Source organism: Diadema antillarum, unplaced genomic scaffold (assembly GCF_040938485.1).
Source record: "Diadema antillarum isolate AM-2024a unplaced genomic scaffold, OU_Dant_1.0 scf00000170, whole genome shotgun sequence".
NCBI classification, from domain to species: Eukaryota; Metazoa; Echinodermata; class Echinoidea; order Diadematoida; family Diadematidae; genus Diadema; species Diadema antillarum.
The window spans coordinates 2,469,458-2,494,707 of NW_027271059.1; the positions used below are offsets into that span (position 1 = coordinate 2,469,458).

Below are 25,250 nucleotides of genomic sequence, written 5' to 3' on the forward strand. Positions count from 1 at the left end.
TCTGACGTCTGTAGGATTGGATCGAAAATGCCATCGATCGTTACGGACGGTATCCTAGATATTCATTAAACTTCTCGAGGTTAATCCCATAGATCCAAGCCCACTAACCGCTTATTACAATGAAAAATAAAATAAGAAGCTATGGTCAATGGATTACAGATATTGTTGTTCGCGTGACCTACGCTACCGCACAGTACATTGATTTCACGTACAACAATGGACAAGTGCTGCAGCAGTACTAAGTAGGCCTAAAGTTGACTGGAGCGTGATGTCAGACAAGATGCAAACTATAACGTTTGTTAGATCTAGAAATGCTCTAGGCTTAAAAAACACTAGATTGTAGCAAAACTTAATAGTAAGGCATACCGCATATTGACCTGTTTTGAAGCCTGCCAGTCTATGAAGGGAAAGAAAGTGGCAATTTCCCCCAAGAGTGACGAGGGTTATTGCTTTAGCGTGACTGTCGTCGTGTACAATACACGTAGCCGTACGACGTGTCTAGCTAGCTAGCTAGGCACTGCTAGCCTGAACGCGCAGCGCGTTCGTCACTACCAAGGTCGCGCACGCGCGTGTTCAGATATACCATGTCCGTGCGGGATGCAGGAACACCTTGGTCCAAGCGTTGTCGTAAGTCGACTTACGCAGTTCTGCCTGATTAACATCGGAAAATTCATTTCGAATCTCGACTTACGCAGTTCTGCCAGATTAATCGCCCTCTCTCCTCAGGAATTTTGCCAAAATCACTTTCTTAAAATAACTTTCTGTACCGATTCACAACTTATTTTTTGGCCCACTTGAAAGAGCATGAGAAAAAACACACAAAACACTCAAAACCTGAAAATCGACCAAAATCGACTTAGGGAGTTCTGCCAGATTACGGCCGCGGACTAAATGAAGCATAATACGTACGACAGTTGAGTTACCATGGTTATTTGAAAACTGAAATTGCAGTATCATCTCTCTTGTCAGTTAACTTCATTTTCTCTCTCTCCCTGAATTCTTATCACAAAAAATGATAATTAATGAATAGATTAAAAAAAGAAAAATATGCCCCCCCCCAAAAAAAAAGATAAATAAATAAATAAAAGAAAATAACTCAAAGTGCTTATCACATGGTACATATATCAGGTTTCCTGCGGTCATAGAAAATCTGGAGAAGTCACAGAATTTTGAAAATGTTCTTTCCATTCCCATAAAGGTCTTGGAAATTTTTCGGCTTGTATACTTTTTGCCTTTTAGTGATCTTCTTTTTTGCAATGTTATTTTGTTTTTAAAAGAAAACATTTCATTGAATATTATGGGATTAATTCGTCCGCTAACACTAACCACTTAGGTTGTCCTGAAGTTACTATCTGAAGAAGGCTTCTGGATTTGTAACATTGTACATGGAAAAGGCAAGAGAATGTCATGGAATTAATTTTTGTAAACGTTGCAGGAACCCTGTAGTAAGTTTCTGGTCCAAAGTTTACCGGTGCAAATATTTCACTACGCGATGTTAGCTTTAGTAAATGTCAAATAAATGCAAATCTTTGTGACTTTTTTTTTTTTAATTCGCAAATTGGATACAGGACTCCCAAGGAATGCAGATCACACACGTTTTCTCTTGAATTTCCTGTTTCATTCGGCATATCTCCTTTCTTTTGTTCCTTCCAACAGACCCAAGTCTTCTACAGCCAGTCACCCAGTCTATGCATGACATCAACGATCCCGCAGAGAGCGGGAAGTCTGCCAAATCAGTGCAGTATATGGGTAAGATATCTTCATTCTTCAACAATACCTGAACGATGGGTTTACAGATGTTATACCTATGTGGGGGCACATAGTAGATAAGACTCCCTGCTCCCAATCCGAGGACCTGAGTTTGATTCCTGCCCAGTGCTTGTCCTCAGACAAGATGCTTTCACCCCCAATGTTTCTCTCAACCCAGGTGTATAAGCTTTAAAGGGGATGGCTAGTAACTGATCAGTGGGAATGCTGGAGGATGATGGTTCCAATCCTTGTGGGATTCATTTAAGAGTACATTATATATCTATTGTTCCGTGAAAATGATTTGCTTCAGAATGGTCTCATATTCAAGTAATGTGCAGGTTAATGTTTCCAGGTTAGCGTGCCTGGTCAGTGACGGGGCATTAATCTGCACATTACTTGAATGTGAGATCGTTCTGAAGCAAATAATTTTCACACAACGGTAGATATGTAATGTACTCTTAAATGAATCCCACACGGATTGGAACAATCATCCCTCAGCATTCCCACTGATTCCCACTGATCGGTTACTAGCCATCCCCTTTAAAATGAATACTTGGCAAAGATAGAGCATACGTATAATGCCAGGGACCTCTGGTAGAGCACTGACAACACTGGAGAGGCTACCCTGGATGAAAAAGAACTTATTTCAGTAGTAGTATTACATGTATTCTCATAATGCATGTTGGTTGATAAATAGCTACATTTGTTCGTTTTTTATCTTAGTATAGATTTTGGCTCTTTCCATTTCCTCTTCCACTTACCAGATATTATCCGGGGATTTTGGTTTGTCCATGCATTAGTTTTCTTTCCTTCTTGATCTCTGTTAAAGGGGATGGCTGGTAACTGATCAGTGGGAATCAGTGGGAATGCTGGGAGATGATTGTTCCAATCCTTGTGGGATTCATTTGAGAGTACATTCAATTGTTGTGTGAAAATTATTTCCTTCAGAATGGTCTCATATTCAAGTAATGTGCAGTTTAATGTTTTCAGGTTAGCGTGCCTGTTCAGTGACGCGGCATTAAACTGCTCATTACTTGAATATGAGACCGTTCTGAAGCAAGTAATTTTCACACAATAGATATATAATGTACTCTTAAATGAATCCCACAAAAACTGGAACAATCATCCCCAAACATTCCCACTGATTCCCACTGATCAGTTACTGGCCATCCCCTGTAAACCATTGAGGACGAGTCCCGAGTATCCTGGGGCAGGTGTCTGTGGGAGATGTGTGTTGTAGCCAAATCAGTCTGTCCTCAGCGAGTTAATACATGTATGTTGAAGTGTGCGAGTGTGTGTGTCTGTATGGAGACCGAAGTTGCATGCATTGTTACTCTAGTGTATATCAACATTTCTGCGTGTTTTTAAATTAGCAATGCAACTGTGATTAGCCAAATTTGCAAAAATTAAACCCTTGCAAAAATAACCACTTATACAGTATACACTTTTCTTTACTGCTTGATAGGAGATATTAAAGGCATACTTTACCATATGCAGATGAAACAAAAACCTAACATTACTGCAGTAAAATAGTTCTTAAATGTGAGTTAAGGATAGAAACAGCCAATATAACAATTTGAATCTGTAAATTTAATGTTAAGCACAGCTGTATTGTAAAAAATACAAAATGTGAACAATGAATATGATAAAAATGTTTCCAGACTAAACAGTTGACAGTTAATTTTTATTGAGAAATATACAGATATCTCCTGGTATGTTTTAGGCTTTATCGCGACAATTCGAAATGATAGGATGTTTTGTGTACAACAGAACCACACAATATGCATTGCATGCCCTATCTTGAAAATGTTTAGAATCACTGTTCCCAAAGATAAACAGGACCTTAGAGGGGATGGCTAGTAACCGATCAGTGGGAATCAGTGGGAATGCTGAGGGATCATTGTTCCAATCTTTATGGGATTCATTTAAGAGTACATTATGTATCTACTGTTATGTGAAAATTATTTGCTTCAGAACGGTCTCATATTCAAGTAATGTGCAGATTAATGCCCCGTCACTGACCAGGCACGCTAACCTGGAAACACTAAACTGCACATTACTTGAATATGAGACCGTTCTGAAGCAAATAATTTTCACACAACAATAGATATATAATGTACTCTTAAATGAATCCTACAAGGATTGGAACAATCATCCTCCAGCATTCCCACTGATTCCCACTGATCAGTTACCAGCCATCCCCTTTAAAGTTTCATATTTGTTTTGCACATTGGAACATTGAAGTTAGATGTAGTGCAATCAATGAAATTGACAATGAAAAAAAAAATGGTGGTGGGGAATGGAATTTTTTTTTGTGTGTCCATTCTTGTTTCCCATCAGTGCAAATGTATGAGGGACTTGCAGTATGTTGACACCCCCTCTTTCTTTTTACATTCACTACTCTCCCCTCAGGTGTGGCTGCAGTAGTTGGAGCAGCTGGGGCAGTTCTGGCCGCAGCGATGTCTTACCTAGCCCTGAGCCACGACTAGTGTCACCCGGATACTGGTATGGGATGCAGTCATCCAGCTTCCTTCGTTTGTCCAAGAAATGAGGGGGATCATGCCCGTGTGGGATGCATTCCCATCGATCTTTGGACGCCCTGTGGCGGAGTTGGATTCCACTCTGTCCCTTCGTGCTTTTCTGTGGCAGACATGCAGAACAAAAGGAGATCAGGTTGGAATATTTGGCGAGATAAAGTCTTGTCCTCCAACCGAGAGACTCCAAATTGCCATCATCCTGAGACAGGAAAGTGGGTGAAGGGAATGCTTTGAAAGCCTTGTGATTTGAACTGTGATTAGAGACAGGAAAGTGGGGGAAGGGAATGCTTTGAAAGCCTTGTGATTTGAACTGTGACACTTGCAGAGACAACCTCACAAAGTATCTTGCTTCTTTCTTGATGCAGTAATCTTAATGAGTATTATGTCATTTCATTGCCAGATTTTTTTTTTTTTTTTTCACTGGGATACATGTGAACTTTGTTGCTTGTTATTGTAAGCATAAATTCCAAAGATTCAATTATATGATATTATTTTAATTCTTATTGCACTCTAAGCATGTACAATTTTTAACCCTATAAAGCCCAAGCTATTTTGACCCCTTCCAGGCCCAAGGGGGGCACATTGTGCCCCCTGCTATATAACTTCTTTATTATATGATGTATGACCATCATATTTGGCACATGGGTAGAGCAACTCATACTCTACATGACCCAACATTTGAAATTTCCCAAGGTCATCCACAGAGGATGCTATTTACCAAAATATACAGAAATACTTTGGAAATATGCTAAAATAATGTTGTTTTTTTAATTTCTTTATCCCCAGTATACAGTATATGTTTTTATATCATATTAATCATTTTCATATTTACCAAAAAGGAAAAGCAAGTCAACCTTCACTATTTGTTACGGTTGAAATTTCTCAAGGTCAACATGTGGGGGCGCTACTGGTTGCAATATAAAGAAATGTACGAAACCTATGATGTATTGCTTGGAATGGGTACATATATTGGTATCACATTTCATATTACAAAATATTGAAATTTTGAGTTTGCAGATTGATAATATGATAAAAAAATGATATTACAGGCAAAGCTTGTGTGAAGATAACACAAAATAAAAGGGTGGTCTTTGGAAAATGCTGTATTTTCGATTATTTCTATTATATCTATTGTTTGATGCCTATGTCATATAAAAAATAAAGGAAATAATACGAAGACCATTTCAGGGTAATTCACAACCATAATTACTTCATATTTTGGTCCTTCAGCAAATTACAGCCAAGAAAACCCCCATTTCATCCATTATTATATTGTTAAGTGAAATTGGAACAGAAAATCATTCAAAATCTGACTGACATGGTTGTCAGTTTACGGTTGCCATGGCAACCAGCAATATCGGACATAGCTAAATTATATATCAAAATGTTTGCAATAAGATTTTAGGAAAAGTCACCAAATTTGGTCGAAATTGAGTAAAGGGTGTAGGAGTGGAAAATGAAAATATGGTAGTGGGGGGAACAATGTGCCCCCCCCCCCCCCTTGGGCTTTATAGGGTTAAAAGTAAAAACTCTTTTTCAGAAAACAATTGAAACTCAGCAAGATATTAACATATTTTATGAAATTCATATGAAATATTGAATGTTAGCTGAAAACAAACAAAACAAACAAACACACACAATCCTGATGAACACTTTCCTCCCACAATTCTCCAAGAGCCTTCAATGCTCCCGAATGAGACTGCCTGTTGACAAAAAAACCACAGTTTCTGGTTGGTAATGCGCTCGTTCGAAAACAGTCTTTTAAGTTTTAATATTGTTTTCCCTTGCTGCATTGAACTGCATGTGTTATTGAACATTGCAAAATATTGATTGGACAGGAGATGTGAATAGAATGTGTGCTGATGGGCTTGCAAACTCTATTGTTACACACTGCAAGGGCACCTGAATGAGGTTGGTGACAGACAAAATCCAGGGAGCCCAGTCTCGATTACTACATACGTCGTCATACAAATTTTACATCAAAACAAGTGCACTACTATTGTGGAAAAAGGTTAATCAGACAAATATGGAAATGTGATACAGAAAAAGAATAAGTATTTATAGGAAAAACTCTAATCTTTCGATCAAAGTCATTTTTCTGATCAGCATAACAAATAAACATGAATTTAGGCCATGAATGCAGATGCTCTTGTCCACATTCTTGGCACCGTGTATACCAGGTTTCTGTTTTTCTAAGAGTTATGCATCAAAGAGCTTTTTTTTTGAAATGCTGTCCCGTGGTCATGAAATCCCACAGCGACTTTATGTTATGTTGTACACGTAGTACTTCAATTTTCCAAGTCACTAGTCAACCAAGATGGACCAGGGCATTGCATTATGTTGCAAGATTTAACCTGTGACGAACAAAAGTATTTATGTCCTTTTACTTCCGCGTGACATGCCGTCTGAAATGGACGAAAATTTTAACTGTTGCAGTCTTCCATGGTCGACTCTCCCTGATCTGGTCTTTAGACTGCAGTGTAAGAAAATAAAGGTTCCTTTGCCAGACCTTCTAGTCAGGCCATCAAGGATGCTAATCTGTACATCAGTGGCATACCAAAACACTACACACAGTGTGATTCGGACAACTTGTTCACATATTATGGCCGCATCATTTTTTCCCGCCTCTTTCTGGACCATGCGTGTGGATGCCCCCATGGTGTTGGATTTGTTTGTTTCGACAGGCGCTCAGAGGCCGAGAAGGCCATCAAAGGCCTGAATGGAACCGTCCACATGGAGGGAAGGACCTGCTAGTTTTGAAATTGCCAGCAATCCTGGACAGCACTCCCATAGGTGTTTACAGCAGATGCCCATTACGTATCTCCCCTACGCTTTCCCCTCGGCGGGTTTGAGAAACTTCAACGGCGGGAACACAAAACTTCATAGGACCAATGAGACACATGGCTTACTGCTTCCGGTGGCAGCAAATGGGTACCAAGGGCTGCAGGGCTTCATTGGTAAACTTTTGCCAAAGAACTTCCATGTTCAACTGACCGACCGGCACAGATGTCATCTCCCACATGAAGCTACAAGCCATAACAAAAAACGGGCAGGAATGGGGCATCTTTGTGTACAACCATCCAGCTGACTACGAGGATGGTCTGCTGTGGCAGTTATTTGGGCCATACGGCGCTGTCACCAATATTAAAGTTGTCTGAGAACAGCCAAACCAGAGGTGCAAAAGTTTTGGATTTATCAACAAAATATATTCATTATATATTCAGAATAGATTTATTCTTTTCGTATTCATCCATTATGATAACCCTTCCTCTGTCAGAGAAGTTACAACTTTTCTTTTTCTTTTCCTCCATGGCCATAACTCACAGATGTGTGGTGGATGGAGAGGTCAATCAGTGATGATTCAATACTTTCCTGTGTTCAAAAAAGAAATGACCTTTTAACATGCAAATCTCCATAAACACTTCCTCGCAGTAAGCATGAATCTTAGTATGGACGATTCTTCTTGTGGGCGTATCTAATGTCTGAAAAAAAAAATTATTTGAATAATATATGTCACATGTTTGCACATAATCATTTAACCATGCACTCCAGGTCTAAAGTGATGTTGAAGGTGTCATGAAAAGGTACAAGTACTATGTAAATCCATCACTTCATCGGAGAAGAATACTTGTGAGAAATAATTAAAAAGAGAATAATACCAAATAGATAAATAATTAAAAAATTATGACTGAGTATCTCTATATTTGCATGTAAATTCACAGTATGAACTTGTTACATTAAGAGCTTGTCTCGCCCTATGCTCTTCATCACTTCATCTGAGATGGACACTTGTGAAAAATGCTTTAAAAAAACCAAGATGAATAATACAACATTATAGACTGAACATCTCTATAATTACATGTCAACTCGCAGTATGAACTTGTTACATTGAGAGCTTGTCTCGCCTTCTGCTCTTCATGTTGCTTTGCCAGGATTTGCAAATGTTTCATATAAAAGCACAAGTTCTCTGCAGAAGTAATAGTCCTTTGTGGGTATTTTAGGCATGGATGTTTCCTATCCCGTATCTACTGTGGTTACAATGACTTCAGGAGGGGATTCCAGTAGTTTTCTCTGTAGTTTTCTGCAAGGTATCTCTTGCTTCTCCTGCATGTCCCTTATATTCTTCTTATCCATGATATGACTTACAGCCACACTCTTGATATCTGTGATGCAATTGTCGCACAGACTCTGTCGGGTATGCCTTTGCATTGTTGTTCACTGGTAAGGTGAAAGGTGGGCTCCTTGGGTTTCTTCTTCTTTTTCTGTCCTTGCATCAGGGCGTCCTGCCGTACCTCCAACTGGGCCCATAAACCTTCCTTGCCTCCTGATTAACAGCAACCCGGGTGTCCACAGGAACCTTCGCATGGGCTTCTGCCTCGGCCTCCCCGTGGGCCTCGGCCAGGGTCGATGTTCGACTTGCTGCATTTCTGACAGGGCTGATTGCTAGGAAAAGAAAGGAAAAACAGTGAGGTGATTACCACTGAAGTTTTAAACATAAATTTAAGCTTAGATTTAGGGGAACAAAAACAAGCAAAACGAAGCATGATATCTAAACTTGTAAGAAAATGATGGAGGAATTTTTTTTTTTTTTCAGCAAAAAGCTATAAAGCATGTGCTTTTACCTTGGCATGTCCCCTTTCGTCTGCCAGGCCTGCCCCTGCTTGGGCCTTCATCAGCTGATGGGAGTTGAAGACTTCCAGCTGACTGCAAGGATGGTCTGCTTTGGCAGTTATTCGGGTCATACGTGTATGGCACTTTCAGCAATGCTAAAGTTGTCTGTGACCAGCCAAACCAGAGGTGCAAAAGCTATGGATTTGTCAATATGCTTACCTATACGACAAAGCACTGAGTGCCATCCAGGCCCTGAACGGATACAAGCTTAATGGAAAGCATACTCTTCAAGTTAGTTTCAAAAGCAACATGCAAAAGTCATACTATAGATTGTGATCAACGGAAGGAAGATGTTGGTCATGTGAAGGAAAGAGCCTGCAACAACTTGGGCATTGTGAGGGACGTTGAACAAGCTGCAAGGATTTTTTTTAATCCTGGAGAGTGAAATCTTCTGAGCTTTTTACAGTACAGTATTTGACGATAGAGTTTTAAAGTCAGTTCTCAGAATACCGATTTACATCTGTTTAAGCAGTGTTGTAACTCACAGACTTACAACAGAAGTTACAACAGAAGTTACAATAGAGATAAAACGGTGTTCAGAATACCACCCCAGGAAAGCATGTAACGCGCATAACTATGACAAAACACCAAGTTGAAAACTCTGTCATGCAGCGCCATCTACATTTACGTTTGACATTTTCCCCCCATTTTTTCATCACCATAGTTTACTTTCAAGAAGTAGGCAAGAAAGAAATGAAAAATATTAGTGACATGTCGACTTACCAGTCTTGAGAATATGATTTCTCTCTTCGGAAACATGTCCTTTCATTTCCTTTGACATGTTATTCCATTTTTTTCCCACTCTCCTATAAAGAATGTTCCTTATTCCTAATCACCATTTAGAACAGCATCATCTGAGTTCTCACATATTTTAGACATACAGTGTATAAGATTACAAGTGCCTGATCAGTAAAAGCCCACATCTGCCACTGGTATATGGACAGTCAAGTCTGTTTGCCCTGCAACTACACTGCCTGTTGCTGACAGCCTGTCTTACAGTTACACCAGACTTCGTTCAGGAGTTCCTAAAGGTCATCATTATCATTCAGAAGGCGTATGGGTTCAAAACAGTCATGGGGGATGAGTACAGGTACAAGGTGCTTCCCTTTACCTGACTGGTATGTGATTTTCATGTTCTTTACGATCTTTTGTTCGGAAGGGTTCAGGTCTTCAATGTTTGCATTGATCTATGTACCATTTTCCGTTTCCTCCCATTCTTTTCTGCTCAAACGACATGGCTCCCCATGACTCCTGGCATTGTAAAGAGTAAGGCATGCGACAATCAAGTTCCTCAGCTCTTTGAATCCTTTACCTTCAGCTGCATCATTGCACTTCGTGGTAGTGATTTCCTCCAGTTTGGTGAGGGTGTGATTTCTTACAAGAGCAATATCATTCTCAGGGGAAGAAGGTTTGGTTTCTTAAGTTTCTCCTTCTGAATCTTGTTTGTTGCATACACGGCATCACCAAACACAAAATCATGGTTGACTTCCAGAACTTCTACAAACTTATCCAGACCAGCTGCTTTGCTATCCCTGTCCTCAATGAGATAGGTCCCCTTCATAATATTGCATGCACTTTTGATCAAGTAATAGAGGGCAGTTTTTAGACCATACTTCAGGTCATCTCCTGGAAGGTTTCCTTTTGATTTTTGGCAATAGGTTCTCACAGCATCTTCCAGATGTTTGAAATTGCCCCTGGAAAACATGTCAACTGCGCATCCTACCGATTCAACAAATGCACCTAACTCTTGCTTTGTGTTTTGGAAATGGACGTATACAAAATTAATGTGCTAGCCGCCTCATGGCTGCCATGACACTTTTTTGAACTTCTGATTTCTTATCAAACTTCCGCTTTTCTTTGTGCCACAATCTCCTCCCAACAGTAAGGATCATACTGTCTGTATGGCAAATGTTGCTAATATCATCATCATTGAATAAACACAAGATGTTATGGAAGAATGATGGATCTTCTGCTTCATCTTCTTGCTTCAGAACATCGCAGGCTCTGGTAGAGGACTCATTCTCACAATGTTTCCTATGCCTACCAAGGTATCGACTACTGTAGAACCCCATACAATTACCACACGTAACGAGTTTACTCTTTGCCCGTGATCTGCGCTCTTGGTGAAAGCTTGGGTCGGTGTCCCCAGCAGTCATTTTATTTGCCTTGTAAATTCCTTCCTTTTTGAATCTACTGAACTGTTCTAATCGCTCCTTTCTTGGTGCCTGCAGTGCTTTCTTCACTTCATCCCTATCACCATGCTTTATTCAGGGTTCATACGGGTCATGGAAAACCTGGAAAGTCATGGAATTTGGCCTAGTCTTTTTCCAGGCCTTGAAAGTCATGAAAAACTTGATATTTTCATCAAAAGGTCATGGAAAGTCATGGAATTGTAAAAATTATAGAAGTTTATCTGTTGTTTGTGTGAGATGTACGTGTATATGTATTCCCTTTGCTTCACTTTGATTTGAGATCAAATTTTCAGTTTAATGTCTTAAAAAAAGAATTGTGTAAAAGTCATGGAAAGGTCATGGAATTCTGGCTAAAATGGTCATGGAAAGTCATGGAATTCAATTCATGAGAAAGAGTATGAACCCTGTTATTGTTATGTGACGGGAAAGCTTCGCTGGGTAATTCTTGTTACAAAATGGGCATATTCGCTTCAAGCTGGGCACTCTCTCTCCAAAATGCACACTTTGTTTTGGACTTGTTTCTGTGCCTTTATTCAGATCCAAGTTTACTGTTTTCCAGGTGTAATAGTTGCTTTGTGGTCTGTACTCCTCTTTCTTTCCGTTTGGTACGGCTGATGATCTATCCCATCATCTGATGGCACAAAGTCAGGATCATCTGAATCGTCTTCAGGAGACGGAAGATCACTAAAATCTGCATCAGAGGAATATTCATCAGATAGGTTTTCTGCCTTACGCTTTTTACTTGCTTTACGTTTTTTACAAACACGCTTCATTTCCACTGCAGTATTTCTACCTGGAACATGGCCAACCACAGTGTCAACTTGTGAAGTTGCAAGAGACACAGCAGTAATACCTGTCGCAGATTCAGACGAAGGCAATTCATCATCACGTAGGTTGCGATCATTATGTTGTTCAGGTATTGGCAATTTTTGGTTTTGTGAAATGACCATATGATTCCTACAGTGCGGCAGCATTTCAGACTGAAATTCATCTTCCGATCCTGCAAGTGAGCTTGGTACAAAATCATCTTCCAAATGTTCTTGGACTTTGTCATCTTCTTGGTTTGGTTGCTGTCCTGTTGATCCTGCAAGTGAGCATGATACATGTTCATCTTCCAAATGTTCTTGAACTTTGTCATCTTCTTGCAACCTGTAGGTCTTGCCACGCAGTTTCATGATTTATTTATTTTTTTCTTGTTGCAACGTGCATATTTTGAGACCAAATTTATGACGTTCTCGCGTGCGTTCATGAAGTTAAGTGACTCTAAATACATGCGTGTCAACCTGAAAATCGCTGAATTTTGTGATTTTGTGTAAAAGGCCAATGCAATTTTTCAAGAGTAACCAGTATCTTCTATACATTTATTTACATTTAATCACCATTTATGTAAATGATCTTCTGTATTATAACATTAAACATAAATTAATTATCATAGGCCTCTGTCATTAATCACAAAGCAATGTGTACCATTGCACTGCATATGATTTACAATGAAAGTAAAGCTTTAGTTGGAAAATGTTCTCACCACTGAGAAAGGCAGTGACCCTCATCCAGTGCCAGGAAGGAATTTTCAGTCCGGTTATCCTTCACCCAATCTCACCAGACACTGGATGTTATTGTCTCGGGGCTAGAGTATATGAGGCAAAAGTGCCCTGTCTCCATTCCCGCTGATTTACAATGAAAGTAAAGCTTTAGTTGAAAAATGTTCTCACCACTGAGAAAGGCAGTGACCCTCATCCAGTGCCAGGAAGGGTTATCTCAGTCCGGTGATCCTTCACCCAATCTCACCAGACACTAGATGTTATTGTCTCGGGGCTAGAGTATATGAGGCAAAAGTGCCCTGTCTCCATTCCCGCTGATTTACAATGAAAGTAAAGCTTTAGTTGGAAAATGTTCTCACCACTGAGAAAGGCATTGACCCTCATCCAGTGCCAGGAAGGAATTTTCAGTCCGGTGATCCTTCACCCAATCTCACCTGACACTAGATGTTATCGTCTCGGGGCTAGAGTATATGAGGCAAAAGTGCCCTGTCTCCATTCCCGCTGATTTACAATGAAAGTAAAGCTTTAGTTGGAAAATGTTCTCACCACTGAGAAAGGCAGTGACCCTCATCCAGTGCCAGGAGGGATATCTCAGTCCGGTGATCCTTCACCCACTCTCACCAGACACTAGATGTTATCGTCTCGGGGCTAGAGTATATGAGACAAAAGTGCCCTGTCTCCATTCCCGCTGATTTACAATGAAAGTAAAGCTTTAGTTGGAAAATGTTCTCACCACTGAGAAAGGCAGTGACCCTCATCCAGTGCCAGGAGGGAATTTTCAGTCCGGTGATCCTTCACCCACTCTCACCAGACACTAGATGTTATTGTCTCGGGGCTAGAGTATGTGAGGCAAAAGTGCCCTGTCTCCATTCCTGAAAAATAATATTTGTGATATAAGAGATTAAATTTGTATCGGAACAAGTTTGTGTTGTTCATTATATATTGAATAATTAAAAGGATTTGTTAGTTTATTTTCCTTCTTATCATAAACATCTACGAAACAATATGAAAATGAAAGCTATTTTTTTGATTGTGTTATGGGGAACTGCAGTGTCCTAGACAGTTGGATGAGCTCATGCCATTCTGGCTTTTTATGTAATTGTAGTTGTATATTATTGATTGATTTGTTGTTTGTACTGATGGCATGTTTTGTATTTTGGTTGGACCCCTGTGAAAACCAGCTTTTAGCTGACCAGGGCAATCCATCACATGAGGTGAGAATGAATAAATAAAATAAATAAATAAATAAATGAGCTTTCACATGGGTATATTAAACATATTTTATTCATAATGTGGCTTGCTACATACACGATAGGGTAGTTAATGCCCAAAAAAGAGGGAAACTTTATACTGCTTACAATTATATATAATGCAATTTGCACATGAACTATTGAAACTATGGGTTTGAAAACAAGTTATTTATACCTTCAAGGTCAGTTTTGCTCATGTCTTTCTTGGACATAAGTGCCACTGCACAGACTCCCATGGCTCTCCAACGAGACACCTGGTCCAGCATCAGGGACTTGAGGGGGGAAATGACCAGGGTTTTGTGGTGTACATTAGGGCGTAGCTAAAAACATGAGAATAGAGAGGTATGAGTTCAGTTGGATGGAATCAAAACACATGTGTATATTGAAAGTATTGGGTGATTCACAACTTAACACCCTTTATCCATACCCTGCATGATCTCTTGGAATGAAGAGATTTATTATTTTTTTTTTTTGTTGGCATACAATTACAGCTGATGTCAGCTTGAGATATTTTTAATATAAGATCGTAAATAGGGTGTTATTAAAAATCGTAAATAGGGTGTTGTTTCTGAATGAGCAGCTGTTTAAAATGTAAATAGTAAATTGTGACCATTGTTTCTTTTGTGGGAAGGAAGTGGAAGACTTACATTTTATACATACATGTAATTTCAGTCAGGAAATATGGTCCAAAACAATGTGGTGGATATTTGGTTGTACCTAAATAGGTGTTGTTGTTGTTGTTGTTGTTTTTTTCTATGGAGAGTAGTTTATTCGGGTTTCAATAACAAAGAAATGATGCACTTAACTGCATTCTTATCATCATTAAGTATCAGCTATTCTGGCATAAATTGAACGGCAAACTACCAGAGATGGTCAAACAAAATTATTCATTATTACATTGATAAGAAATATAATTTTGATGTGTCTGGTAAACAGGAAAAGTTTGATAAAAAATGGCTAATGCTCCAAGTATTATTTTCTTGAAATTTTATGAAGAGAAAAGTGTTAAACTTTATTGTCAAAATGACAGTAAATGACAGTAAAAGTAATTATATTTAGTTGTAAACCATGTTGATTTATGATCAATAAAATAGCCTGTGGAGGGCTAAAAAAGTTTTTTAAAAAGGTGTTTTCTTTAATTCCTTTAACATAAATCTGAGATACTAAGAAAGATATGTATCAAAAGTACCAAAAACTTCGTTGTCAGCTAAAACAATGCTCAATAAAAATGAAAATAAGTACTCATGGTAATAAAGTTATCACAAGTAAACACCTTAATATGATATGTTAACTTGTGCAGAAATGTAAAATCCACTTGGGCACAGATAACATATTTTTAAACAGATTAGCTAGAGATCATGAAATATTCAATATGTAAATTTGCTGTATTGCAGTCTATAGAACCTTATTCATCTTATTCATAACCATGAAAAATCAGTTTGTGCACAGATATCATTTTGTTTTGATAAAACAATTGCTGAATCCTGACACATTTTTCAAGAAATTTTTTCTCCCATTTTATTTATCACATTAGGGGTACACATCCTATGGGACACCCTTTTGCCGCAGCTGGCAAGCAAAAAAAAAAAAAAAAAAAAAAACACTTTTAACTTGATTTTTCAGATGTTTTGCAACAGTTTGAAGGAGGAAATCATATTTCTTCTTAAATTACATGTTTGTTTTTTTGCCTTGACTTTAAAGCTTGTTAAGACTAAGTTAAATTTGAGGACAGGGTTTGGTTCAGACAGTAAAAAAAAAAGCTCCTGTGTTTGATAAAACACTATCCAAAGTATTTCCAACTTTCATATGCTTTGAACCAAAGTTAGATTTACGATTGATCATAATTAGTTTAATTACCCCTTGTAAAATACAGTTAATAATGTGTATAAAACAATATATTTGTTAAGAGGGCCTCCAAACAATTAAAAAATATATCCAAATAAACTATTTTGAAAATAAATGAAAGGGATTCAAAGCAAACCCATGCCTTCTTTAGTCCTGATTAAGTACGAGAATTGCTGTGGAGAATATTTTTGAAAAATATTTTTTATAAAAAATATTGTACTCTAAATTTTGATCCATCTCATGTCATGTTCGTTATTAGACCTAGACTACCCTTTTTAAATTTTCTGTTAGCCTATCTAGTATACTTACTTTGTCCATCATCAAATGGTGCAGGGCAAAGCACAAACTCTTCCCAAACCCAGTTGGGAGAGTAGTGAACGTGTGGTTCACTATGGAATCGCTCATGATCTGCTTTTGTTCCATCTTGAACTTGAACCCCACCTCTTCCTCTATTTCACTGAAAATGGCATCCCTGATGCTGTGATTAAAATCACAGTTCTATATAGACTAGTAGTAGGGATGCAATCGGGATCTCTTAATTTGCATAATAGTTCAGAGCTTAACAGAGCCTATCAATGCACAAGAGAGCGTGATAATCGTATCAGAGCGTTATTTAAAGCGTGATAAGCGCATCAAAGCTTATCAAAGAGTATTAAACCATATTAAAGCGTGATTTATAGCGTAACAAATCCTGATCAATCGGCATGATTGCGTGAGAAGCCGTAGCGATTCGGGAAATAATTTGTCGCCCAAAGCGGGAACGAACTTCGTATCAGAGCGTATCAGAGCTTATCTCAGCATAATATATCTGAGGAGATCGTGAGATTTTTTGAAAAGTAAACAAAAATGACGCCGAATTGATCACAGATCTAAAGCGCTCCATTCGGCGTCGATGTGAACATAGCCTTAAATACAATGCACCTTGTTCCCATTTTACCCTTTAAAATATGTGTAAATGATTGGACTAATGACGAAGTTGCCCTTTTTGACTGTGGGATGGGCGAACGTAGCGCGTATACCCGCGCCTTCAAAAGGGCAATATGCGCTTTGCCCTTTTTAGACGCTTCTGCTTCGTCCAGAATTGGACAGTAAAAAGGGCAAAACGAGAAATATTGATTTACTCGGAATATAAGCCAAAAATTGCAAACAAAACAAGAGCATAAGGTGTGAATTTGATTTTTGAACTTCAACACATCAAAAACCCCGATAAAATTGTGAATATTAAAAAGAAATAGGCGAAAAACATTCTTTCGTCTAAAAAACATGTATCAGTTTTGCTATTGATAGCGGCAACTTCGCCCTTTTGATTGCCCAACGACGAATTAATGACACCAAAACTCTAACATCAACCTGTAATTGAATGTTTCAACACCAGTTGGTGTGATTCTTTCTGAACGGACCTAAAATCAACACCAAGAGTGTTAATATTTTTCTATTCTGTGCTGGTCATAGATATTTCACACCCTAGTTTTTGCAGTGCATTTTTTTTTTTGGGGGGGGGGGGTCTGTCAAATGAGGCATTACCATGATAACCACATCTTAAAACATAAACCGTGTGAATCGAATGACTTCAAAAGCTCTCTTGCCGTTCTCATGAAAAATAAATAATACATTAAAAAAGATTAACAAATGTCAGACTGATGTCTTTGCAACAAAAAAAAAATGCAGGACATTTTTTTTTTTCACGTACACTACTGCTAACATCCATGTACTAAAATATGCCTGTGCATTGGTGCATAACCATGGAAATAGTATGTCTAAGCGAAGACAGTGGTCAAATGCAATGCTTACATTCAATAGTACATCTAAATTTACTTGGACGCGCTCCTCTTCAGACATTGCTTAGATTTTACAAGGTTTCATAATTTGACCCTTATTATGTCAACAGAAGAAATTTTCAAGACAAATGTATTTTATCATAAGAGGCAGTTAGAATCGCCCCACCAATATTATGGCTATAGAGCTGACAATTTCACTTGTATGCTCTAACGGTATGCCAATGAAAGCCATAATTGTTACTTTGTTTGGACTCATTCAAAGTATCTATGAGAGTTTTAATTGAGATTTACAAGAGCACATTAATCATTTCTTCCAAATAAATCATCGAGAAGAATATGTCATGGTACATTTGAACATCCCTAATGGTACACCTTAATATACTGTGAAGTGCACTCCAAATTCAGACCAGGCTAAGATTTTGAGCAAGCGGGTTTAAACATGTTTTGACCCTTGCACAGTCAACAGAAGACATTTTCGAGACAAATGTATTTTATCAAAAGAAGCAGTTAGAATCGCTCTGGTAATATATGGCTATAGAGCCGACAATTTCACTCGTATGCTCTAGCGGAATGCCAATGAAAAGCCATAATTGTTGTTTTTTCCGACTCATTCTAAAGTAGCAATGAGAGCCTAATTGAGATTTTCAAGAGCAAATCAATTATCTCTTCCAAGTAAATCACAGAGAAGAATATAATATGACTGGATTGTCTTACATTTCAGAGTCCCTAAAATATGTGATAGTAAATGCATAATGTTTGTCATTTATTCAGTTTGTGATCCTTTTTCTATTCATGAATTTAACAATGGCAAAGATACAACCTTTAGTCTCAAGGCATGAATGAAGTGTTCATACACACTGCACTGAACATGACCAAGATGAGTGACAAGATATGGCGTACTTTCACTGTTAGTAAAAGCATGTGAACCATTACTTTTTCTTTGCTGTTTATTCAAGTAATCTTGCCTTCGTAATTTGACATTTTTGCTTCTTGAAAATGAGTGAATAATACTTATTTCTTTATCCGTTTATCTCCAACATAATCACACTTTAACCACTGTAAATGTTGTCAAACAGATCCTGTTCACAAGAAAATAAACAAAAATTCAAATACTCATATAAACGATTACAATATGGTTAGATGGAAGCATGTAAACCATGAAGTGATACATATTGATATTAGTTAATTTGTACTTTCATGTTTTAATTTGCCACTGGTAACACCATATGATTGGAACTGATGCTGGACTTGAAATAAGAGCATACATCGGCGCTACTACTGAGAGCAGATTGAGGATTGGCCAACACAAATCCAGTTGTTACTTTGTAAACAAGTCGCTTGAGATGCCTGAGATGAGATGGGGCTGATGCTTTGGTATGCCAATCCGTTTCCATCAGCCAGCAAGATATAATATATGCAAAGGAGACGTAGATGTCTCAGGGAAGAGGTCCTGAATGGCCTACAGCTCTGCATGGCCATCATTCACCATAAACAAAATGGACCCTTCTCCCTTTCCCCTCCCTCCAAAGCAGCCGTCAGGAAGGAAACCACACTAGACTTGAAAAGCAGCCTTAATGATATTCTGGGTTTTTTATGTGGTGATAAGAAAACCCAGTGGAAGTTCCCCAGCAAAGCTATGTGTAATGACCACAACGCACTATACGACTTTGTCACAATTTACTGGTCATAGGACCTTAGACCACAAGTGTGGCGTCACCAGCCCTGCAGTTTAGAGTTGTGCGACTGGGTCTTTGTGCCAGTCATAGAGATTTGACTTGTCAGAATTTCACGACCGGTCATGGGCGTTCAACCAGTCATCCCACTGTATGATGTACTTAAGCCTTGCTGTGTAGTCAGGTCATAATAGTATGTGGTTGCATGACTGGTCGTATGACCCGACTCATACAATTGTACTCTCTCTAGTCTTGCGACTGGTATAATCGTATAGTGCGGGGTAGGCTTGCGGATAGCGAATACACTGCAGCCATAGTGATCCATATCTGACGAAGACTAGCTCACCTGCATGTCACAGGTCAGTATGGACTTTTGTCATTAAAGATCTGCAAATGGCCGTAATCAACTTTTCCTCCACCATGTCCATCGCCATGCATGATGACCCTACTTTTGTGTTGAAGCCTTCTATGAAACCTTGAAGGCTCGTCAGCATTCCTTCCCGTGTGGAATTGTCATTCAAGACATTTTTTTCGATGGCTTGTTTTCCTGATAACATGTTCTCTAGAGCCACTCGACCCAACCGTTTGATGACTGTCTCTTTTTTTCTTTTTTTTTTTGACTGCGACCATGAAACATGGATTTGCTTCCGTTTCAAGTCCTCTCTGTTTTCGCCTCTTGTGCGATTGTTCTGATTGTATAGTGTACGTAGGCTTGAGGATGATGAAGATACTGTAGCCATAGCGATCCATATCTGATGAAGACAACCTCACTTGCATGTGGGGAATCAGGAGAGGTTGCTTCAGGAGAGGTTGCTGCAGGAGCAGGGGTGGATGATGGTGGTCCTGCAGGCAGTGATGATGAGGCTTTCACTGAAAGTTTTGGATCCGATGGCACTGGAGAAAATGTGTAGTCCTTTCCCAAATAATGCTGGCTTCAGGCGATCAATACTTTCCTTTTCTTGCTTACGGTCAATGTCTATGCCGAAAAACTCGTCAATACGATGAAGGACAAGTAAAGGGCTTCGGAAGGGCGGTTCAAGGGGTTTACTTACTGCGTCCTTTCCTGATGAACACGTGATTCGATGTAGAAAAAAATCGGAGTTCGCATAGTTTATGGTGTACGTTGTCTGCGCGTGGGGATGGGGCAGATTTTTTTTTTTTTTTTTGCGTGAAATCCTGGAGTTATGCACAGAGTTGTCTAGATCAAGATGTGTTGCACTTTCTCGTCCAAAGGCCTGATTATGTGTTCGTCGACCACATGGTTAATGACGATGCCGTATTCCTGTAAGTCGTCCAAACACAAATTGCAGTCCTCTCACGACTTCGTCCGTCAGCCGTTGAAATGATTGTGCAGCATTCCGAAGTCTGGAAGGCATTCGATCAAATTTGAAAAGTCCAAATGGTGTAATGAGTGCAGTCTTCGGTATGTCGTCTGCTCCACAGGATAAGCACGAACAAGATCTATCTTTGAAAAGTCTCGTTTGCCGCTGAGATGTGATTTGAAATCTTGCAAGTGAGGTGTTTGGTAACAATCTTGGGGGGGGGGGTGGTGTTTCATGAAGCTGTTCTTAAAGTTACGAACAACTTACGAGCGACTGGTGATTAGTTGTGATGTGCTATACTTATCAGAATTTCAATAATTCAGCATAAGAACTGATCACCAGTCGTTCATAAGTTGTTCGTAACTTTACGACCAGCTGTATGAAACAGGGCCCGGGACTTTTTATTAATTATGTGGTTCTTTGGGTTTTTTTTCAAATTTGCCGCCCTCACGCCATGGCCTCATACAGGCCACAAAACTATCATTTTTATTACAAAAATCTTCTAAAAACTAAAACGAGTCTTCCGGGAATTTTCGGAAGTGTTTTGTCGTAACATTTTGAAGGGAAAAAAAGAGACTGAAATGAATCAGAATGAAACAAGCAGAAACAGAAGGCTACATTTTCTCAATAATGACGTCGCCATCAGGACAACGTCGATCAATATTTCATCGGGCGAGGAAACGCCCAAATCGAAATTCAACTGATTGATAAAAGAGTAAAAGTTTGCGTATGTTTTATTAAACTTATGGTCATCTGTTGTATATCGCTGAATTCCGTCACCAACATACGCTTTTTGAAACAAATAAGATACTGAACACCACCATGTCTTATTCACTGTTATTCATAGAATAGTTATGACGCAAAATCTTGGAGTCAGACTGTGCGATGTTCATGATTTTGGACAATTTTAGCTCTGATTCCTTTGTTTGTTTGTTTTGGATTTTGTTTTGTTTGTTTGTTTTTTGTTGTTTTTTTGACAAGGAGGCTTCCATTTTGTTTCTTCATATTTCTATGTTCCTACGATACGTTTAACCCTACAAATGCCTTCTAAACTATGATCACATAATCCTTCAAGTGTCCCACTTGCCCTGGTGTTTCATTTCCCCCATTTTACCCTTTGGGTTGAAGAGCCCAATACTATGTACATACGTTATAATAAAACAAATGATTCAAATTACTACACATTGTATATCTGAACAAAACATTGTAATCGCAATTTCTTTAAGTACACCATGTACTGTTCTTATACATATCTGGTTGCCTGTGCTTTGCTGGTAGTGTCCAGTGAGTGGTGGTGTGAAGTACCAGTAGTCGTATCGTCGTGTGAGTTGCAGCTTTTAAGTTCTCCTGATTAGTCAGTCGTAATTTAAAGTCTAAATACATGTAGGTGAAATTATCACAATAAGTCTGTTTGATGCGGACGCCTTCCTCCATCGAATTATAACCCCGCTCGGAACCAACTGAATGTTACCATGCTACTCGCGAAACAAAGGCCCTAATTCACGAAGGTGGTACTATCTTTGTCCATGATTTAACCATGAACTCAGACCGTAGTTTTGTATGGGGCGCCAAGTGTCGCATGACCTATTTCGTTAATTCGGGCCAAAGTGTTTGTGATAGTGACAGTGTAGTGGAGTGGCAAAGAGGCTGCCTGAAGCATGGAACTTTGACCCTGGCTGCGCGTGTGATGTGACACCACGAGGTGCTTAGTATAGCGGTGACTGTGGTTTGCATATTGCGCGCATGTGCTGATTGTGGACTGTTTGAAGCGCAGTGGTGAATGCCATAGAGCCGGGTTCACACGTACAAAATAGCGGGATGACGATCGCGCTCCATATCTCGAGATTTTTTGCAACCGTTCACACGCTCCAAATTAGCTGGACAGCGATCGCGCTCGGAATCTCGAGTTTTTTGGAAGCGTCCACACGTACAGAATTATCCCGCCAATTGCTGATCGAGATAACAGCAAAGCCTGCAAACTGGGTCACACAGCGCTCTTCTCTATCACTGCCTGGGCGCACTTCCCTTTGTCCATTGTTTTTTTGTGTGTTTTTTTTGCGCGTCAGTAGCCGGGTTCACACGTACAAAATAGCGGGATGACGATCGCGATCCATATCTCGAGGTTGTTGTTTTTTTTTTTTTTTTATCTCGATCGCGATGCAAATCTCGAGATTCGTGTCCCGCTAATTGGTGTACGTGTGAACCCCCCTATAGTGTATGTGCACACAATATGACTTGTACATGACAGGTAGACATACACGCTGATCTCTGTGGCCAAATTCATGCACATTAGATTTAGGGGGCCTACATCATTATCATCCTACTCACCGCCTTACAAAGTTGGCCTGATGCTCCACTGTAAGGATAGCAAACAGTCATTTTGATCACGGAGGTCATAACTCCTAAAGCCACATAGTGGCAGCAAACCAAGGCAAACGGAGAATACGTTCGACTTACATTAAAATTGAAACAGGATAGTCCCAAACACCGCTCTCTTTATCTCTTCATCTCTTTCACCTTCCGGGGAGCGGAGAGTGAAAAGGGTTATGAAAGAATCGTTTCAGAATCGGGCATGCTTTTGCAATATTTATGTATTTATTTATATAGGTTATCCCGGTCAATTCAAAACCTTTGTCATTCAAATTCAAAATCCGAGCGATCGATTTCATTCATGGGAGTTCTATTTCGTTTTCATCTCACCCAATCAGCAGTGCATCCAAACAATACGACGACAATCTAATCATTTATCTTGATTATTCTTCATGCTGACAACGCCCCATGGCAAACTACATAATGACAATGCATCAATCTACTTCATTTCGCTTTACTTACCCATCAATATAACAATTGCCATTCTAATGCCGATTAGAATTGCCCCCGGTAGCTAAAATATCTTTGAACCCCCTCGTTGCCCCGGCAACGGAAGGGAAACCCCTAACACACTCCCCTATATAAGCCCGAGCGCGGGCGATCTCATCCTCTTTCTTCTGCCGCCGCTACTCATGACGAGTTCCTCCACGGTTTAGCTAACGCTTTAAATACAGATAAGATCGTTCACTTGTTACCTTATCGTGTTTGATTCATATTTTTTGTAGTTATATTCCTTGTTCTCTCGGCTGTTTAGCCTAGTTATTGCTTCTTGTTTCTGTGACGACTTAGGGCATTTAAGATGCCTAATTCGTCTCGCTCTTCACCGCCCCGCTCGATCCCTACGGCGGAGGCTGTACCTAACGTTTCAACGAAGGCGGGATCCAACACCGCAAAAACAGAGCAGAGCACAAAAAAGAGACCATGTAGTAATCCTGTGCTCCCTACTTCTTCTCCTCCACCTAAAAAGGGAAAGAAGAGTGCCCCGAAAAAGCATTCTCTTCCCGGTCCGGCCGAGAAATCAGGCTCCAATGTATATCGGTTTCTCCTGCCGTTAGACCCAACGTCAACGAGACTAACCTGGCTCCGCCGACCAAGTCGGTAGACTCCAGCGTACTGAACGTCAACCAACCTGCTAGCGTTAATAATAGCAGCTCGTTTGATACAACAGCAGCCTGCAAATTCTTCATGCAGGCCCTACAATCGGTACTTATTTCACATAACCAGGGAACCCTTCCCGCACGGGCGGGCGATCCTACAGGTCCCTCGGTTCTTCCGATCCCTACGCAATCTGTCAGTAACCTCCCGGGGTCCCTTCCCGCACGAGCGGGCGATGCGACAGACCCCCGGAATCTCGCCCCAGCGACCGTATCGCGAGCTCCGTCCTCCCCCATGTCCGTCGGCCTGCCTACACGTGGTAACGCGGCCCGTGCCGACTCGGCCCCAGTATTTCGACAATCCCGTTGCCGAACCCGTGATAGGGCTTCCCCCCGCCGCAGAGAGGGGGAAGATATCGGGTCTCGCTTCCACTCTCGCGTTCCGACGATCAGTTTGGGCGGCTATTCCGATGATGAGTTTGGATATCGCCCTCCCAAAATAGCATCTCGTGCAAGGAACTGGGCAGACGATGATACTGGTGTTGGTTTCCCATCGTCTCACTCAGTACACTCTATCAGCTCAGATGGTCGGCAAAGCATATTTACTGATGAGCTTCCCCCTTCTGATAAAGAATCAACGAATCAGACAGGTAGAAGTTATGGCCAGATAGCCGCCGAACTACTGATAAAGTACTGTCCCCAGTTAAAGGCAGAATCAACTGCTACTGAGGAAAAAGAAGAGGCCAAGCCTATATTTTGCTTGGAATCTGAATTGTCTGCTCGTAGCCAAGGACCCAGTGCGGTGAAACTTGATGCCCCCTTTGCTACGTGTTATTCCAAACTAGCCCATTCGTCCCTGAAATCCCGATCTAGCCGTTATGACGCTGTGTCCGGTTTTCGGTTTGGCAGTAATGATTTCAACGCGGTGTTCAATACACCTGCAATCCCAGAGGCAGCGTTCCGTGTTGGCGACGCGCGCGCTCGCAAATCCAACTTCAACGGCATGAGATCTCGATCTTTCCGAAGAATAGATTCGCAGATCGCTCACATTGAGAAGACAGCCCGTAGCTCGATGAGGCTCGCGGCTTATCAAAGCTATCTAATTACGGCGCAACGAGAAGCAAGCCGTTTGGCCATAGACGGGGAGGACCTGAAAAAGATCTCCGATTTGCTCTTGCGAATTTCAGATCTCCAGTTCGAACAGGCCGCCCGAACAGCGTTACTGTGT

The 25,250-nt window shown here is 40.1% G+C and overlaps 1 protein-coding gene and 1 pseudogene across 1 annotated transcript in view; both read left to right on the forward strand.

Moving 5' to 3' along the window:
- Nucleotides 1-4,389, forward strand: part of LOC139722732 (protein odr-4 homolog) — a 29,618-nt gene extending 25,229 nt beyond the window's left edge. The window contains 2 exon segments of the mRNA XM_071634021.1: nucleotides 1,657-1,749; nucleotides 4,162-4,389. Of these exon segments, the coding sequence (XP_071490122.1) occupies nucleotides 1,657-1,749; nucleotides 4,162-4,238 (170 nt within the window). The 3' untranslated portion in view covers nucleotides 4,239-4,389.
- On the forward strand, nucleotides 4,309-7,444 carry LOC139722699 (ELAV-like protein 3; annotated as a pseudogene).
- The last annotated feature ends 17,806 nt before the right edge of the window (nucleotides 7,445-25,250 follow it).